Raw genomic sequence first — 21,371 nt, forward strand, 5'->3', positions numbered from 1 at the left:
CATGATAGTACAGGAGATGAACTTAATGGTAAAGAGACTTACTTTCATTCTGTCTCATTCATTCACTCAGTTACCCTATGTATGCCAGGTGGTATGTTTATTTCCAACACAACAGCTTTCTTTTAAAAAGCTATTTAAGCTAAAAAGTTCATTTTAAGTTAGAAAATAATAATCATAAAGGTGGTAGGCAGAGGGGGCAAAAACTGGGTAACACTTCAGTAGACAAAACTAAACTTAGGGAATTTAGTAATACAGCTATGTTAGAAATGAATAAAGAACACAGAGGATAAGTGAGCTAAATTTTCATCTACTGTTAATAAGTTAAATTAAAACTTAATAAAGCAAAACATATCAACATAAGCACATCGTTTAGAGATATGAACTTAACTATACACCAGGAAACAAAGTGACTGTAACAAAGTGGTTTCTTTGGGGGACTAAGCCTGGGAGTGGGGAAGTGGAGAAGGCCAAGATCCGTTACAAACCCTTCTGTACTACATGACTGTTTAAGTGTGTTTGTGTACTGCTTTGGTAGGGGGATGGAATGGGTGGAAAATGAGGTCAACAAGTATTAGCAAGAAATACAACTGAGTAAAGCCTTCTAAAGTGACTGACACTTACCTACTGGGGCCTGGGGGGCTCCAAAGCCCAAAGTAGCTGTCGTAGTATTAAATCCAGGGGCCCCAAAGGCTCCTGTACCAAGAGGCCCTCCGATCTTAGGTTGGTTGTTCCCAAACAAAGATGCCTGTCCAGCACCAAGAGCTACGGAGACAAGAGGAAAGAAAAAGCGCCACAGGAGATCCTTTGAATGTTATACCAGAGGTCAGTTACTTAAAAATATAATACATTTGGAAACTTCATAATGACCACTCATTTCAACAAAAGAGCTAATACAGTCAATGCTAACTATATGCCAGGCACTGTGCTAAGAACATTATATACATCATAGGCAAAACACTTAACTTCTCTGTGCTTCGGATTCTTCAACTATAACATGAGATAATAATACATAGCTTAGATATTTATACTAAGGTTAAAATGAATAAACACATACTAAGCATTTAAAAGAGAACTGGTAGATACTAATATTCATTAAATATTAGCTAGTACCTCACTTAATCTTCCTAAGCCTGAAATAGGACATATTATCTGCATTTTATAGATGAGAAAACTAAGTGTTTAGTAATTAGCTCAATTGTCACAAATGTTGTAGATGGTGAAACTGAGGTTCAAATCTTGGTGCATCTGAATACAACCAGGGTTCTTTACTACACTATAGTAATACAAAGTTTGAAAGAATTAAAAAATAATCAATTTTTAAATATCAATATTTGCAAATCAAAATATGCAGCTGAACCAATCACAATGTCATCTTTTTGACTAACATACAGGCTAAACTACAGAAAACCAAATCTAATACATCTGTGAGGAGCAAAAAGCAGTACTTTCAAGTGTACTATCTCATGAAAACTACTTTACACCAAGACAAACGTTTTGTTTTATAAAAAGCTAAATGCTTTGTGATGAGGTTACTAAACAGTCTCAAGTTTCATCATAAATCAGACTGGAGGGAGTAGAACTTATTTTCACCAAGGGGAAACCACTGCAGAAACTTAGGTTTTAAAGTCTAATGAATCTTGCTTATGGATCTTGTTCTCAGCAGTGAAACTGGGGAGAATTTATTTAGAATGATTTATTGGCATTAAATTTTTTTAAAATTTCCATCTCCACCTCCTCAAAAAGTTATTGGAAATTCGGAAGATCTAAAGTTCGTTTTAACGCCATCAATGCATCAATGCATCACTTCATAAATACAATACTTAGAGACCTAAAATACTGAATACAAATTGTTTTGAGATTGCAATCAAAAAAAGGCTAGGAAGTTTATACTCAGAGAATCCATACAAAATAAATTAGTGAGGGTAACTACTGAATGGACAAAACATTCCCTGTCTAATTAGTAACAAGAAGACAATCCCTTTGCTACAGCTTTGGAATAGGGAATGGCTTCTTTTAAAATCCCAAACCATCAGAAATTGGTGAAAATTAACAGAAAACCTGAATTTACTTCCTTGAAAGACATACTTTACAGCACAAATTTCAGAATTCTTTATTTTTCCAGGTAGCAAATACCTCCTTACCAATGAACAAAAACCTAGAAGAAAAACGAATATATAAAATAGACAAAAATTTCTCATCTGGATGGGTATGCATTTCCTTCACCTTTGTAGGAGCCCTGGATGAAGAACCATGAAACAGTCTAAAAATCACTGTATTTCAATAACCAATAAAAGAATAAACAAGGCACTGGGAGGTTCAGGTCACCTGGAAAGAGACTATCATAAATTGACCTGCCTGCATACTGCTGCAATTTGTCAATAGAAAAATAAATATTTTATCTAGATCTAGCTCATATTACGTAAATGGCTTTTTATGCTTAATAAAAAGGACTTCCTAAGAGTCCACAGGTTGAGGGACATTCTGGAAAATAATGTCAATTTATGAAATGCGCTATATTTACGATTAGTTGTAGGAGTCATAAAGCAGATATATGGGGGGTACCATGTTGTAATAGTGGCCCTAGAAACTCCAAGGATGCTCAAGAAAAAAAGTGAAAATGGTTATATTCCTTTTGAGATTAGAAGTTAATTTTATCTATGGTATCTATTAGCTTTGGGTAAATTTTTCTGTGTATACCTTAGCATTACAATAAACTTTACTAGATGCACCCTAAACTTACTACTTCATGGAAAATTTTAAGAACTAAAATCTCCTTTTTTTTGGAAATCTTTTAAAGTTTATTTATTTATTTTGAGAGAGAACGAGCAAGCAGGAGGGGCAGAAGAGAGGGAGAGAATCCCAAGCAGGTCCACACCATCAGCATAGAGCCCTATGTGGAGCTCTAACTCATGAACCGTGAGATCACGACCTGGGGCCACAACCAAGAGTTGGGTGCTTAACCGACTGAGACACCCAGGCACCCCAAGAACTAAAATATCTTAATATTACTAACTACCAGGGCACCTGGGTGGCTCAGTCAGTTAAGAAGCATTTGAATTCAGCTCAGGTCATGGTCTCATGGTTCGTGGGTTCGAGCCCTGCATCAGGCTCTGTGCTGACAGCTCAGGGCCTGGAGCTGGCTTTGGAGTCTGTGTCTCCCTCTCTCTGCCCCTCCCCAGCTCATGCTCTCTCTTTCTCAAAAATAAACATTAAAAAAAAAAAAAAAAGATAGCAATATTACTAACTACCAAGAAAATGGCATATTATAGATAGTGACAATGATACTTTATATCACTGTCAAATCAGAAACGTATACACCCCTGATTTAATGAGGGTTCCTTGGTCTGAGCACATGGGAGGTGGGGAATATCAAATGTCAAGGAATAATACATTTTACAGGAAAATTTGTTACAGGACATTTTACTTCTGCTGAGACAGAAGTATGAATCTTCATTACTCCAAACAAAAGGTGCATAGGAATACCCACTTAGCTAATGCCCCAAAAAGACATCACCCAAAGCTACAGTGCTATTCTACTTGAAATGCAGAGTTCATGAACATGGATGTTTATGTACAATCATCTCCAGACACACTGCTCTCAAAGCCTCAAGTCTGCTTTATCAGATGTGATCATCAAAGAATTCCAACAGCGTATGCTTGTTGGTTCTCAGAACTCTTATTTCCTACATGATCTAGTGCTGCTAAGGTTTGGGGGTGTAAAATTATTTACTGATTTTATTTGGGTTTTAGTTTATACAAAGCATGAATGGGGGATATATAATGGCAGTAAAAACAGGATCTGTTGTCTGTGATGTAGAACTGTTTAAGGATAACTGAACATATTCAAATAAATAAAAAGGCTGAGATATTACATTATCGTGGAAGAGAAGATGATAGCATCAGAAAAAGTTACATGATATTTTCTAACTTGCACTATAGGAAAAGGCACTGCTGATAATACCCTGCAAGACCTAGAAGCCTCTTTGGCTCTTTGCCCACATAAAAATAAACTTGTATATGATGATACCATAAAATTAAGCGGTAAACTTAAAGACTTAGTGGAAATATCTAACAGACATTAGGATAAGCATCTTACCTGGGTCTTAGGTTTATGGTTCACAAACTGTCTAGGGTCAAAACTACCTTTGAAAAGCTCTTAATTTGCCCACACCAAAGCTAATTTTTTTCTCCAGGATTACAAGAGAACACTGATGTCAGATGATATATTCTGCTTAAGTTCAGGGATTACACTGCACAAAATTTAGAACTTTTTAGTTTTTATTTCTTGCTAAATATAAGTGGTAGAATTTGGATAAGTTAAAAAGTTCAAATAAAAAACTCTACCATACAACCCAAAAGAGTTAATATCCACAATATCTAAAACACTCTCAAAAACAGATTAAGAAGCAATGATCAAATATTGAGTAGGGAATTGAAAGATTCAAATGGCCAGTAAACATACATTAAGGATACCCTTCACCAGTAATTAGTGAAATGCACACTAGAATACACCAATTTCCACTAACACGGATGTAAAGATGAAAAAGTCCAACAATACGGAAAGGGTATGGGAAAAATGAGCACTTTCACACAATGAGAACAAAAATTCATACTGGCATTCTTTTTGGAAGGCAAATTAACAAGACTGACCAAAATTCAAACTGTGTGTATACTCTGACACAATCCCAAGTATCAATCCCATAGTAACACTAACACACACAAAATTATGTAATGAAGATCTTCATTACTGCATTGCTAATAATATCAAAAAGCTCAAATGTCTACCAATAGGGGAAAGCTGAATTATGGTATTTGTATATGTTCATGTATATGTTTATGTATATATACAGACATCTACACACAATGGAATACTAACAGAAAAAATATATGCCCCAAATGCCATGGGAAATGAAAAAATGAAATAAAGAATTATTACATAAGGAATAATGAAGGTGCTTTCATTTTGAAACATTTTTGACCATTAACACACAATATAAAATACACAGAGACCCATAACACACACATATTTAATTAAAATAAAAATTAAACGATATTTGGGGCGCCTGGGTGGCTCAGTCAGTTAAGCTTCCGGCTTAGGCTCAGGTCATGATCTCACAGTCTGTGGGTTCGAGCCCTGTATCAGGCTCTGTGCTGACAGAGAGGAGCCTGGAGCCTGCTTCAGATTCTGTGTCTCCCTCTCTCTCTGCACCCCCCCCCCTCAAAAATAAACATTAAAAAAAGTTTTTTTTAATTAAATACTTAACCTTGCTTTGTACAATAATTTTTTCATTTTTTTTTCCTTAAATGCTGCTTGCAGTGCACTACATAAATATTACATCCAACTAACGTATCTTAGCCTTTGGTTTAAAAAAGACACTCTTGTAGGATGTGGTTTCTACTTAAGAATACAATAAAAATATATATATAAAGCACACACATGTATAACCATGTGTATGTGCACGTACATTTGAGAAAAATTTACAAAATGTACATAAAGGGGTCTGACAAAATCCCAAACTTTAAATAGCTGTTACTTCACAAACCGGAAGGTGTTAAGACACTTCTGTATTGTTGAGGGTTTTTTTTCACAAGTACTTACAGCTTTTATTTTAAAAAGAAATGGAAGGAAATAGCTCAGAGTATAAAATTAAGTACTATTAAAAAGGAGATGGCAGATAAATGATCACAGCATACAAAGACAACAGATAACTGGATGGTGGAAGAAGAGACCATGGAAATAAATAGTCTGCAACTAAATGACAATCAGATGACTTGGGAAACAGGCAAAACTATATGCTCTAACAACCTTGTTGAACTGTACATGCTGAAGCGCTTATTCGTTTTATGACCACTACCACTTCTTATTGCTTAAAGCAGTTGGGCAGGCAGGAGGGTCAATGTCTGGGGTGCCAGGGTGGCTCAGTTGGTTAAGTGTTGATTCTTAATTTCAGCTCAGGTCATGATCTCAGAGTTGTGAGATCAAGGCCTCTGTCATGCTGCATGCTGAGTGTGGAGCCTGCTTAAGATTCTCTCACCCCTCTTCTCCCTTCCCCTCACTCACATTCTCTCTCTCTCTCCTCTTTCTAAAAAACTAAAAAATAAATAAAAGAAGAAGGGTCAGTGTCTTCAAAGGCACTGAAAATTAATTATCAACAGTAGGAACAGAGACACAGGTGTGACATCTCAGCTCTACATCAAGATGGAAAGAACTGAGAAGTATGCACAGACTTTGTAAAAGAGCTTATGCTCTTACTGCTCTGTTTTCCTATTAGGGTAATTAAGCTTACTTGATAAACAGTTCAAAGTCTTAAATCCCTTTTACAAAGGTAGCACAAGGGAATGGGAAGTTAATAATGCCGTCATATTGACAAGTCTCACATTAAATACTAAAAATCCCAAATAGACCAGGACTATAAGACATTTTGTAGAATGGGAGCATAAATAAGATATGTGTCCAAATGTCTAAGATAAATGTCCAAATGTTCTAAAACCTGGTAAAGCATAACTGCTGAGAATGTTTTACAAGTCTGTTTGAGAAAATGCGTATCTACACCCTATTTCCAGGCATAAGATCAAACAGAGTTGTCTTAAGTTCCAACAATTAGAAGGCCTAAATTTTGTGGTACAGTTCCTTACCTGTTCCAAATCCTGCACCAAGGCCAGTTCCCAGAGTCCCAGGTCCTGGTTTACTTCCAAAAATACTACTCCCACTGGTATTTGTGCCGAAACCTAGAAGGACAAAAGAGTGAGTGGACTGTACTTTTAATATAACTCTCAATTTCCTGTATAAGGGAATTTTTAAAAAGGCAGTCTGACCCTAAGCTTTGTATCCTGTCAGTTAATAATATTTAGAAATCCTAAATGGCAGGCTACTTTAAATTTTTAAAGTTTTTAAAATTTTGATGCCTGTAAACAGACCCCCATATCTTCCTATTTACTTAATTATGTTTCAGACTTGAAATATTAAAGCAAAGTGACTATGCTTGAGCATATACATTCCCTTTGTAAGACTCAAACCTATTTTTGATGTTTAATTAACGGAAGAAAAATGAATTCCCTCCAGCTTTCACTAAAAATAAGACAGGGCACCTGGCTGGCTCAGTCAGTAGAAAATGTGGCTCTTGATGTCAGGGTTTTGAGTTCGAGCCTCACATTGGGTCTACAGATTACTTAAGTAAACTTTAAAAAAAAAAATTTTTTTTTTAAAATAAGACAGTCAACAAACACACTTTATTGAATCTAAAGGTTCCTGCTAACAGAAATTTACCTATAAAATTTTCTACAGTAGTAGCTCTGGTTTTGAACAGATAAACCCTGCATGGGCAGTAATGTGTGGCTGGCTGACCACACATGAGGAACTTTAATCCTCATCTTTCACCTTTATGAGGTGTCATAATCAAATCAGCCCACAGGAGCACTCAAGGACTCAGCTAGCTGATATTAAAAATAATGTATACATAACTTTTCTTGGGTTGAACTGTTTCATTATCAGAGATGATGGATAGTTAAACCATCTTCCTTCACTATGACTGATCTTTTAGAGAAAATCCTATTAATTTCCCTTGAAAATCTATAGGTTTCCCCAGAAGAAACCTATACTGCATTACTGCTATTATTTACCTTTTGTTCAGATAGGTCCACAAAGTTTCTGTACTCCTTTTGGAGATGATATCAACAAAACAGCTAATGAACATAACATTCATCTCTTGTTTTTCTTCATAAAGATTTTATTGTTAAGTAATCTCTACACTCAACATGGGGCTCTACCTCACAACCCGGAGATCAAGAACTGTATGCTCCACCAACTGAGCCAGTGAGGTACCCCTATCATTAATCTCTTTTGATAAGAGGAAACAAAAATCAATCAAACCTTGTTCATGAAATACTTGAAGTCTTTTTAAAAGGTATCATGGAGGGGAACAGCTCTAAAAGATAACAGTCTTAGTAAAGAGTATCTTGGAATATATGACACTATCACCAAATAAGAATATTATACTTAGTCATGCCAATCTTTGGATTATTATCTCAATAGAAAAAGACCAAGAAAAAAGGCTGAAGAATTTAAATAGTTTGAAAATGTATTTTTAATGTCATTTAGAAATACATGTGATCAGGGGTGCCTGGTGGCTCAGTCGGTAAAGCATTCAACTCCTGATTTTGGCTCAAGTCATCATGATCTCATGATCAAGCCCTGCGTCAGGCTCTGCACAGAGCCTGGGATTCTCTCTCCCTCTCTTTCTGCTCCTCCCTTGCTCACTTGCTCTTTTTCTCAAAATAAAAAACTAAAAAAATGCATGTAATCTGACATAATCTATTTAATTCATATACTCATTAAATCTTTTCTTCAATTGTGCTAATAGCTTTGCCACAAAACAGTACTGCTACTCAAACACAGTTTTTGGTTTTTTTAAAGAAAACAAATGTACTTGGAAATATTCTTTTTTGAGTTAAAATTTAACCGGAAAGGGTCTTCCATTCCCATAAATAGCAGAAAATAAGATACTTGTGAACTACCTCAAACCCACACGAGGGAAATAAGTCCCAACTTACACTGTTTATACCACACATTTCCTCAGATTCTTACTGACAAATGTTGATCAACTCTGTTATTTCAAAACAATTTTTAAAGTAAAATTAAAGATGATTAATTAATGGTTAATTAATTTACAACAAAGGAGCCAAGAATATACAAAGGAGGACAGTTTGTCCAATAAATGGTGCTAGGAAAACTGGACAGCAAAAGAATGAAACTGGACCACAATCTTACACCATACACAAAAATTAAAGACTTGAACTGCAAGACCTGAAAGTATAAAACCCCTAGAAGACAATATAGGCTGTGAGCTCCTATGTAACATCTGTTGGGGCAATGACTTTTTGGATGTGACACCAAAAGCAAAGGCAACTAAAGCAGAAATAAACAACTGGGACTATATCAAACTTAAAAGGCTTTTATACAACAAAGGAAACCATCAACAAAATGAAAAGACAAGCTACTGCATGAGGGAAAATACCTGTAAATCACACATCTGATAAGAGGTTAATATCTATATAAAGAGCTCAACATGATAGCAAAAAAATAATCTAATTTAAAAACGGGCAGAGGATCTGAATAGACATTTTTCCAAAGAAGACATACAGATGGACCAAAGACATATGAAAAGATGCTCAACATCATTAATCATCAGGGAAATGCAAATCAAAACCACAGTGAGGGCTGTCTGGGTGGCTCAGTTGGTTAAGCATCTGACTCTTGGTTTCAGCTCAAGTCATCTTAAAGTTTATGAGCGTGAGCCCTGTGTCTGGCTCTGTGCTGATAACACGAGGCTGCTTGGGATTCTCTCCCTCCCTCTCTCTCTCTCTGACCCTCTCCCACTTGTGTGTGCATTCTCTCTCTCTCTCAAAATAAATAAACGAACACAAATAATTTTTTACAATAGCCAAAATACTGAAAACAGTATTTTGTATTTTAAGTATCCACTGATGGATAAATGGATAAAGATGTGGTATATACATACAATGAATATTATTCAGCCATAAAGGAGAATGACAACATGGATGGAATTTGAAAGCATTATGCTAAGTGAAATAAGCCATTCAGAGAAAGACAAAACTGCATGATCTCACTTATATGTGTAATCTCATAAAACAAAAGACGAGCTTATAGATACAGACAATAGATTGGTAGTTGCCAGAGGCAAGGAATGGGAGATGGGCGAAATGGGTAAAAGGGGATCAAAGGTACAAACTTCCAGTTATAAAATAAATAAGTCATGGGGATATTATTTACAGTATGGTGATGACAGTTAATACTGTCTTGCATATGTGAAAGTTGCTAAACTAGTAGATCCTAAATGTTCTCATCATAAAAAAATGTGTAACTACGTATGGTGACAGATGTTAACTATTAACTAGACTTACTGCAGTGATCATTTCACAATATACACAAATAACAAATCCTTATACCTGAAACTAATGTTATATTTCAATTATATCTCAATTTAGAAAAATAAGCCTAAGGACTTAAGTATTCAAATAGCTCCTTAACTGCTCCATACAGCATAGAAGAATCACTGATATATTGCCCAACATCATCTTATTATTACAAAAAGAATCGACCTTTTTAAACTGTTGCTCCCACATATAGGCATTCTGTCTGTAATTCCTCTCCTGAAACAATTCTATTCCTCCATTCACTGAGAAATTCAGACACTAGGGGCACCTGGGTGGCTCAGTCGGTTAAATGTCCGACTTCGGCTCAGGTCATAATCTCACGGTTCATGGGTTGAACCCCACACAGGGCTCTGTGCTGACAGCTCAGAGCCTGGAGCCTGCTTCAGATTCTGTCTCCCTTGCTCTCTGCCCCGCCCCCACTCACGCTTTGTCTCTCTCAAAAATAAATAAACATTAAAAAAAATAAAAAAAAAAAAAAAGAAATTCAGACACTTATCTTATACTCACTTAATCTTAAACTCGTTCCTGCCAGGAATATTTACTAAGAAAATGAGCTGATGACTCTAAAGAATGACTTAAGGATCTTGCAACACCAACTGTGGCAGCAGGTACTCCAACTTACTTTAGGTATCCCAACTTTTAACTCTGTGGATTAACCAGCATCAGAATGAAACAAAATCCCATAATGGATAATGTGTGACCAACAATAACTTAGCAACACTCTGAATCTTTGTATAACCTTATTCCATTTCCAGATTTGTTATATGGCTTATTTCCAAATCGGAAGATTCTTCTGCCCACAAACTCAAAGTTGAAAGGTTCCCAAGACAAGAGAATCAAAGAAAGCCTTACCTAGCTCTGGATTCCTCAAGGGTGGTAACGGAAATTTAAATTCACCCAAGAGTAGAATAAAACTTGCCACCCTGCAACTCCCATCTGACTCAGAGGGAATCATTACTCTTAGGGCCCCATTTGTTCACCCTTGAAATCATTTAACCAAGTTTTAGTGAGCACCAATGCTATGCCAGGCACTAGGTCAACACTGGGGATTAAAAAAGAAAAAAAATTAGGACCATTCAGATTCATCACAAAAGCTTGTGAGGCATTTTAGATAAAAATGAAATCTTTCATTTTCAAACCACTGGACAGGAGTGTGTGTGTGTGTGTGTGTATATACATATCCAACAAAAAAAAATCTCCAAACATATCAGAAATCTGCAACCATGGAAAAACATCAAGCCCAGCCCACTTCATCATTTTAGCCTATATAATCAAATAATAACAGTGTTTCTGAACATGAAGCATGCTACAAAAAAAGACATGCATTTTCAAAGGGAGGGAAAATTGGCTCTTGAGGGGTTAAATGAATCATAGATATACAATGGTTTATGGCCCTTGAAAGGGCCACAGTACATAAACAGACACACAGTACATATGTGATACTAAAATCTCATAGGATGAGAAGATAACTAAGAAACAACTGGTCTAGGGGTTCCTGGGTGGCTCAGTCAGTTAAGCATCCAACTCTTGATTTCAGCTCAGGTCATAATCTCCCGGTTCGTAGGTTCAAGCTCAAACTCGGACTCTGAGATCAAGAGTGGCATGCTCTTCCAAATGAGCCAGCCAGGTGCTCCACTGACCATGTCTTTTTACTCATCTTCCACTAAGTATCCCCAGTGTGTAATGATGTATCTGGTATGTAAAATCCTTAACAGATATTTAAACTATTATTTCCCTTGATCATAAAATGAACTTTCCTTATCTAATGCAAATTATGTTAATAATTTGTTAAAAATTTGATTAAAAGCTTAATTAGGTAGTTACAGAAGACATAATGTTCTATTAAAGTTTAATTTTTTTAGCATTATCTCTGAAAACTAGTTTAGGGCTGTATTTTAATTACTATTCAATCTTATCTGTATTTTCTAAATTTTTTATAATGAACACATATTCAAAAATAAACTTTTGCAGCTGAAGGAAAGCTTCAACTTTTGATAAGAATCATGAAATCTCAAAAAAACAAAAATCAAAACAAAAATGACAACAAAAAACATTTAAAAAAAGATCATCAAATTTGTACACTACTTCCCTATTTGAAACCTGGCCTAAGAGAATGTGTTATCTCGGGGCTTCTGGGTGGCTCCGTTGGTTAAGTGTCCAACTCTTGGTTTCTTCGTTCAGGTTGTGATCTCACAGTTTTGTGAGTTCGAGCCCCACATCTGGTTCTGTGCTGGTAGCATGGAGCCTACTTGGGTTTCTTGCTTTCTCCCTCTCTCTCTGCCCCTCCCCTGCTCGTGCTGGTCTCTGTCTCTCAAAATAAACAAATAAACTTAAAAAAAAAAAAAAGTGTGCGTTATCTCAACTGCATGTGTTTCATTTATGGTTTCTCAACTATTGGTGAGGTAATCCAAAGGAAATGTATTTCCTTATTTTGAAAAATTTCTATCTCCATTAGAGAAGCAACTTTCTACAAAGTAATACTGCATGTGTTGAATGGCCCATTTTATCCAAAGCAGGGAGTTGGGAGTCTAATAATGAGGTAAGGCAATTTATATCTAAGTATGTCAACCCATGTCTATGATTTTAAACCTTCCCCTCTGGTACCTCACATCAAGCCACAGCTTACCTGAGAATTTTTTAATATTCCCAATCATATGAATCAGGAGAATGATGTGTGGTATAGTCAGTGTAACTTTAAGAGAGTCAAACCTGCTTTTTTATATGTACCAAAATTGGAAGTGTTTGTATTGGTTCCTAAAGTCAGGGTTGGTTTGTTACCAAAGAGCCCGCCACTGGTTGTACCAAATGAAGGAGCACTGGTTGTGCTGGTTCCAAATGTAGTAAGCTTGTTATTGCCAAACAGGGTCTAAAAAGAACAAAATACAGGAAAAATTTAAGTAGTATAAAGACACACTCCAAACAGTAAACAGAGGTTACACCTCAGGTATACTGGATTGGATGTGAGGGAAGTGAGAGAAGAATGTCATAACTTTATGAAAAAGTAGGAGGAGGATGAATAAAGACTATAAGAAAAATATACTAATCTGAGCAAGATGGGACTTTACAGAGCATGCTTCTAGCCTAAGAAGTTAATGGCAACCCTTCAGCAAACACAGTATTTCAGTACAGCAGAGAAAATAATAAGGTAATCAAATATTTTTTTTTTACCTGGTAACAGAAATGTTCATGTATTTAATTTGCCAGCAGAAACAGTTACAATAAAAAATTTAAACATGCTAGAACATGGATGAGCCTTTAAAACATTATGCTAAGTAAGGTGGTCACAAAAGACTACATATTATGTGATTCCATTTATATGAAATGTCCAGAATAGACAAATCTGTAGACAGCAGGCTTGAGGTTAATTGGGGGGAAATGAGAAATGACTACTAATAAGTATGAGGTTTCTTTTTATTAAGGTGATGAACATGTTCTCAAATTGACTATGGTAATAGTTCCACAATCAGTCGGTATACAAAAAACTACTCAATTATAAACTTTAAGAGGGTGAATTGTATGGCATATGGATTATATCTCAATAAACTGGTTACTAAGAACTTTTTGAAGAATTATATAATTTTCTCAATTTCTCATCTCAATTAGCTGCCCAAAGAAAAGTTACGAAATAACAGATTGCTATTTCCCTGAAAATCACATTTTGGGATTTTTCTTTCTTTTTCATTTTCTTTTTTTAATTATCCACCAACAGCATGTTCAAAGCTTTTTTTTAACGGGTAAATAAGACAGATTGGCTGTTTTATATTGATTCTTATAGTTTAAGTGGTAATACAGAATTTACTATTATTTTTAGGGTCAAGTGCACTCCTAAATAGTTGTTTACTTAAATGACTGAACAGGGAACACAATTCAGTTAAGCCTCCAGCTGCAGGAAAACCATGAGATCACCAACTTTAGCAACTTGGAATTCTTAATTCTCAAATATCATACCAACGTATCACCCAAGAGAATAGAGCATAGGAACTAAAAATTACCTGACTTAATAATGAAAGCACTTCAATTTAGACTCAACAATTTAACCAATTGGAGTGATACTGTGCTATCATAAGTAAACTGTACATAAGCATTGCGGCAAAGAAGTTTAAAAAAGAACTTACTACTTGAAAATTAACCTACTAAAGTTACTTATTTTTGTACCAAATAGCTTTTAATTACTATCAGCATTGTCTAAGACCTAGTAAAAACACTTGAAAAATAGTTAAATCTTTCTTAGAAATTCTTTAACAAATTTATACATATCTTCAAATTAGATCAACTATAATAACCTACCGAACCGACAGCACCAAATCCAGTATTGGGCTGCCCAAAGAGACCTGTTCCTGTTCCAAATGCTGTCCCAGTGCTGGTGTTTGTAGCTGTCCCAAAAAGACCTCCAGGCTGTGAGGCTTGGGTTACTCCAAATAAACCCTGCAAAAGGTATCTACATTAAAAGATATCCTACAAGTCAGTTTTAAGAATCTTAAGATTAATAATAGCTGCCATTTTGGGTGAGCCTGGGTGGCTCAGTCGGTTGAGCATCCGACTTCGGCTGAGGTCACGATCTCACAGCTCATGAGTTCCAGCCCATGAGTTCGAGCTGTGCTGACAGCTCGGAGCCTGGAGCCTGCTTCGGATTCTGTGTCTCCCTCTCTCTCTGCTCCTAACCCACTCGCATTCTGTCTCTATCTCTCTCAAAAATAAAAAAAAAACCATTAAAAAAAAATGTTTTTAAAAAACACAGTTTATAAGATAGATATTATGCTAAATACATAAAGCATTATTTTTCTTCACAGCAATGAGCAGGACCATTTAAAAAAAACAAAAAACAAAACCCTCATATCTACATCTAAGCCCAATGAGTTCCAATGTCCTGGGCAGTGGTAAGACTTTATACTAAACTCTTACGCTCTAAGAGATAGCAGGATTGTTAACACTGAAAACAAAATATGACAGAATGCTTCATTTTCAGAGAGTTATGCCAAAAGAACTAATCAATGCTAAGCCGGGCAATGGACTTTGAATCATACAACTGAAAACAATCAGCTGGCTGAAATTATCAATCTGGACACAGAGGCAGGAGTGTAATGTTAAGTCTTAATTTGACATGAGAAACTATACTAATTACAAATAAAGTTTATGTCATCCAGTGCTTAAAAAGATATTTTATTTATACATTAGTTAACTAAAGAAAAATATTGCGGGGCGCCTGGGTGGCTCAGATGGTTAAGCGTCCGACTTCAGCTCAGGTCACCATCTCACTGTCCGTGGGTTCGAGCCCCGCGTCGGTTTCTGTGCTGACTGCTCAGAGCCTGGAGCCTGTTTCAGATTCTGTCTCCCTCTCTCTCTGCCCCTCCCCCGTTCATGCTCTGTCTCTGTCTCAAAAATAAATAAATGTTAGGGGCGCCTGGGTGGCGCAGTCGGTTAAGCGTCCGACTTCAGCCAGGTCACGATCTCGCGGTCCATGAGTTCGAGCCCCGTGTCGGTTTCTGTGCTGACTGCTCAGAGCCTGGAGCCTGTTTCCGATTCTGTGTCTCCCTCTCTCTCTGCCCCTCTCCCGTTCATGCTCTGTCTCTCTCTGTCCCAAAAATAAATAAACGTTGAAAAAAAAAATTTTTTTTAAATAATAAATAAATAAATAAATGTTAAAAAATTAAAATAAAAAAAAGAAAAATATTGCACTAATGAACTATTGCTGAAATGAGAATTCAACAGTGATTTCATTCTTTTTGATTGCCAAGTAACACTCCATTGTATATATATACACCACATCTTTATCCATTCATCTGTCGATGGACATTCAGGCTCTTTCCATACTCTGGCGATTGTCGATAGCACTGCTATAAACATTGGGGTACATGTGTCCCTTCAAAACAGCATTCCTGTATCCCTTGGATAAATACCTAGTAGTGCAATTCATGGGTCGTAGGGTAGTTCTATTTTTAATTTTGTGAGGAACCTCCATACTGTTTTCCAGGATGGCTACACCAGTTTGCATTCCCACCAGCAGTGCAAAAGAGATCCTTTCTCTGCATCCTCGCCTGAGTTATTGATGTTAGCCATTCTGACAGGTGTGAGGTGGTATCTCATTGTGGTTTTGATTTGTATTTCCCTGATAAGGAGTGATATTGAGCATTTTTTCATGTGTCTGTTCACCATCTGGATGTCTTCTTTGGAGAAGTGTCTATTCACGTCTTTTGCCTATTTCTTCACTGGATTATTTGTTTTTTGGGTGTCAAGTTTGATCAATTCTTCATAGATTTTGGATACTAACCCTTTATCTATTATGTCATTTGCAAATATCTTCTCCTATTCTGTTGGTTGCCTTTAGTTTTGCTGATAGTTTCCTTCACTGTTCAGAAGCTTTTTATTTTGATGAGATCCCAATAGTTCATTTTTGCTTTTGTTTCCCTTGATTCTAAAGACGTGTTAAGAAGTTGCTGCGGCCGAGGTCAAGGAGGTTTTTGCCTGCTTTCTCCTCGAGGATTTTGATGGCTTCCTGTCTTACATTTAGGTCTTTCATCCATTTTGAGTTTATTTTTGTGTATGGTGTAAAAAAGTGGTCCAGGTTCATTTTTTTTGCATGTCACTGTCCAGTTTTCTCAGCACCATTTGTTGAAGCACCATTTGTCTTTATTCCATTGGATATTTTTTCCTGCTTTGTCAAAGATTAGTTGGCCTGGATTCCTTTCTTTGTTGAGTGTTTTTATCATGAAAGGGTGTCAAATGCTTTTTCTGCACCTACTGAAGTGATCATGTAGTTTTTGTTTATTATGTTTATTAATTTTCCTATGTTGAATCAACCTTCCAGGATGAATCCCACTTGGTCATGGTTATCATCTTTTTCACATGTTGGTGAGTTTGGTTTGCCAAGTATTTGTAAGATTTTTGGGGTTTGAGGGGTGCCTGGGTAGCTCAATCGGTTAAGCGTCTGACTTTGGTTCAGGTCATAATCTCACAGTGTGTGAGTTCAAGCTCCGTGTAGGGCTCTGTGCTGACAATTCAGAATCCTTGGATTCTGTCTCCCTCTCTCTCTGCTTCTTCCCTGTTCATGCTCTGTCTCTGTCTCTCTCTCTCAAAAAAATGAATAAACATTAAAAAAATTTTTAAAAAATTTTTGGGATCTGGCTGTACTGGTTTTTAAATCAGATACAGTACCTCTAACTTAAAGGCCAGTTAAATTCTGAAAATTTTAATCAATAAATCATACTTCTCATTAATCTTAATTTTATTCTTCCCAAAAAGAGTCCTTAGACATAAACTGGTAACGGGGCACCTGGGTGGCTCAGCTGGTTATGTGTCTGACTTCTGATTTCAGCTCAGGTCATGATCTCACAGTTTGTGAGTTCAAGCCCCCAGTGTCAGGCTCCGCGCTCACAGTTCAGAGCCTGCTTTGGATTCTCTTTCTCCCTCTCTCTGCCTCTCCCCAGTGCACATGCGCTCTCTCTCAAAATAAAAAAATAAACTTAAAAAAAAATACAGAAACTGGTAATGACTCTAAGGACTTTCTCTTTTGCTTTTTGCACAGAAATAGCAATTATCTAATATGGCTCTGAGTTTTAGTGCTCCCTTATTTGTTTTAATGAACTACACATCTTTGCCTGACTCTGCTTAAGGAAAAAGCTGAAAGAATATGCTGAAATACAGCTAGTAATTTGTAAGTATTTTCTCCTATACTCCATAGAATGATAGAGCCAATGTCCTAAAGTATAACCTTTAGTGGCCAATTCTAGCACATGAAGCAGCTCCTGGTGATAAGGAAATATGCTTGGAAAGAATAAGTGACTTGCTCAACAGCCCCTCAGTGAGGAGGGAGTAAAGTTTGGACTAGAATCTAGGCTTTAATTATTTACATTTTGCATATTCCTTTCGATATACTGTCAACCCTTAAGAACTACCGTAGAGGTAGAACTTGCTACTTTGATATGGTTAGAAGCCTCATTACTTAGTTCTCTGAATAAGACGTGGAGTTAATTAAAGGTCTGTTTCCTTACCATGGTATTAGTACTTGGCTGTCCTAGTGTGCTGGTATTACCAAAGGAAAAGCCAGTGTTCTGGGTGGTTGTGGCCTGGCCAAATGGTTTACTGAAGAGGCTGGTAGTCTGCTGATTCTGTTGGCCAAAGAGACCACCCGGATTTGTTCCAAACCCAGTTGTACCTTTCAGAAAAAAAGAAATACAGTAAAAATAAATGGAGAAAAGAAAAACCCCCTCAAATCTCACATTATTCAGTTACTGCAACAACATTAATATTCTTGACTAAATGATGTAGGAAATCTACGTATCTACATATCTAAATGATGTAGGAAAATTTCATTCACTACTCAAAATAGATAACCATTTCACTTCCCATCCTTTTTCACCTAACTCTGGATTTAGTTCAGACTTCAATTCCTATAATAATACTCTGACTCCAAGAACGCTGGCTGGGCTAAGTAATCTTTTTTGAGTCCAAAACTTTCTTCTATTTACAAAATACCACACCACACTCAGAATCTATATGTGTATTTTAACCTTGTTAGATTAAGTTTTTCTTGAGAACAGAGGCTTTCTATTTCACATAGGATACACTGTATTTGATAACGAGTATGTGGCTAAACTACATCACAGGATACCAAGTCTGAAATGAATGTTAAATGCCACTTAAATATGTATTTATCTGTATATTCGCAGGTGTGTATAAATCTCTGTAAAAGATCACAAAACAGTCCAACTTTTGCGTGTTTTATGGAGGAAAATAATAGCTAGGGGAAGCAAACAAGATACCTTTGGTTACAGACTTTTTTGTGTCTCGTGAACTTTTTATCATACATATGTATTACCTGTACAAAAGTAGTATTTTCATAAAGTAATTTGGTCATCATCATAGACTTCCCTCTTTCACATCCCACATAAAAGCAATCTATCGGCAAATCTCATCAGTTCTATATTCAAACTGGGTCTAGAATCTGACACGTTTACTACCTCCATCTCCTCAGTCAAGCCACTATCATCTCTCATGTGAATGAAGCAACAGCTTTTCTAATTTATTTGTCTTCACCCTTGCCCCCTTAACAATCTTTTTTTCTTGAGTCTTTGAAGTTGAAACACAATGTTATATTAGTTTCAGGTGTACAACCTAGCGATTGGACAAGTCTCTAGGTTATGCTATACTCACAAGTGTAGCTACCACAATCTAAATATAGCAGCGTTCAGATGATCCTTCACTCATAATCACATGACTTCTCTTTCTAAAACTTCTAATGGCTTCCTAACTCAAATAAAAATTCAAATCTTGACAATGACCCACAATGTCCTATAAAATATAGTCCTTATATCCCTTAATACTTCCCCTTGGTTCTCATTATCTTTGGAAAAAACTCAGGGTTTTTAGACTTACAGCTTCCTCTGGCTGGAATGTTGTTCCTCCAGAAATCTGTATAGCTTTATCCTTCACATTCTTCAGATAGGTCACCTTCCAAATGTCACCTTATCAGTGAGGCCCTTTTTAACCATCTCCATTTACTGTGTATCTCTCCATCCCCATCTACATATCAGACACTATGTTCCTCTGACATTGCTGAATTATTTTATCAAAAAATGACAATTATGTTTTACTTTTAGTTGTCTGTCCCTCCTCAATATGATGCCAAATGCTTACTAGTTCCAAAGGCTGTTTTGTTCTGACCATATGCAAAGCCTGAGTTAGTGGTAGAGGAGCTGAAGAGTCCTGTTGCACTGGAGGTGGCTGGAGAAGACCCAAACAAGCCAGATGTGGTACCTGCTCCCACCTGGTTCTGCGGGCCTTTCCGGTTAGCCTGATAATCCTCTAAACGAAGTTCCTAGAGGAAGGGAAAGCGTATTTCCAATCTTAATATGCAGCCAAAAAAATTATTTAGGAAACTAAATACTTAAATTTAGAATTCAACGTTCATGTTCACATAGGAACCATGACTAAAAAACAGAGAAGTACAGAACATGAACTTATCACCATTACAGAAAAACACTTTCAACAGTGTAGAGTGGACACTAAAATCCATACCATAATTACTAAAACCACAGGCCAAAGGACCAATCATATCTTAATTTTAATTTTCTTTTATAAACAGCAATAGTTTCTTTTAGTAAAAGGCTATATAATAATCCTATCTACTCCCACCCCAAATACAAAAATTAGCTAGAAATATCAAAGTTTCTGGGACGGGATGAGGGGTTTCAGAAAATTAGGTAAAAAAGGGATACAGTTTAAGACTTCTATCTCACACGTCAGGGTGTTTCTGTACACTCCAATAAATCAAGTACAGTATGGGATGTAGAGGAAGCAACAGCTATAACTAGGGACGACACTCAAAATATACAACATACTATCATATTATAGTATGAACAAACTAACTTCATGCAATGCCATGGATAAATCTCACAGTGTGGAAAAGCAGACTTAGTAGGTAATGTAAGATTCCATCTGTATAAAGTTCAAAATGAGCAAAACATGGGCACTCACAATAGTAGTTAGCTTAGGAAGAGGTGGCGGGGCGGGCGGGGGGATTGTGCCTAGGGAGACCGGGCACATGTGGGACATCAGGAATGCTGGTAATGCTCAGTGACTTGATCTGGATCCTGGTAACATGGGTCTGTTCACTTGGTGAAAACTTAGTATGTTGTACACTTATGACTTTGCATGAGTTTACTAAAATCATGTGCATATCACATACACACACGTTGCCCAGTATAATGTGAACAACATACAATCACAATGGACTACTAACAGAACTACACCAGTACAAACAAGCTGAATATTGACCTTCCTAAAACAAGATATGTATAGATAATACATTAATTTTTAAAAATAATTTGCTTGTGGAGCACCTGGCTGGCTCAGTCAGTAGAGCATGTGGCTCTTGATCTTGGTCAGGGTTTTGACTTCAAGCCCCACACTGGGCACAGAGCTTACTTAAAAAAAATTTGGTTGTTAGTCTTTTACATAAACCCAGTGTGAACCACTGATCCTAAAAATAATCAAAAACATTTTTAAAAGTTGCTTTCCAAGAGAATCAGAAGGTTAGGCTGATATTCTGTATTCCATTTTACTGACCTCTAGAGACTTGCTTTCATATTCTTTCATAGCAGTAATACACTGGTGCTTGGTACTGATGTTAGTGCTAACTCCAGCTTTAACCATAGTATCTGTACCAGTCGGAGGCTGTAAAGGAAGATAAAAGCAAATATGAAAGTTTAAAGCAAATGTCTAAGTCTAAACTTTAAATCCCTACTCTCCAGACACAATTCTTCAACCACTGAACTCTACACTATCTAGTCCTGTAGGTCTTTTGCTAAATCAGAGTTTCAATGGCGCTTAATTAAATACATTGCATTTCTGATCTCTCTCCCCTACGTTATCTAAATAAATCAATCGCAATAATAGTTATCACAGACATTGAGTCCATA

General features: G+C 36.5%; 1 protein-coding gene across 1 annotated transcript in view; it reads right to left on the reverse strand.

Annotated features, from left to right (window-relative positions):
• Positions 1–21,371, reverse strand: part of NUP98 (nucleoporin 98 and 96 precursor) — a 118,765-nt gene that overhangs the window by 74,901 nt on the left and 22,493 nt on the right. The window contains 7 exon segments of the mRNA XM_030332748.1: positions 622–762; positions 6,637–6,729; positions 12,733–12,820; positions 14,242–14,379; positions 17,943–18,106; positions 19,588–19,768; positions 21,019–21,126. Coding sequence (XP_030188608.1) covers positions 622–762; positions 6,637–6,729; positions 12,733–12,820; positions 14,242–14,379; positions 17,943–18,106; positions 19,588–19,768; positions 21,019–21,126 — 913 coding nt within the window.

This window comes from Lynx canadensis, chromosome D1, assembly GCF_007474595.2.
Source record: "Lynx canadensis isolate LIC74 chromosome D1, mLynCan4.pri.v2, whole genome shotgun sequence".
Lineage (NCBI taxonomy): Eukaryota > Metazoa > Chordata > Mammalia > Carnivora > Felidae > Lynx > Lynx canadensis.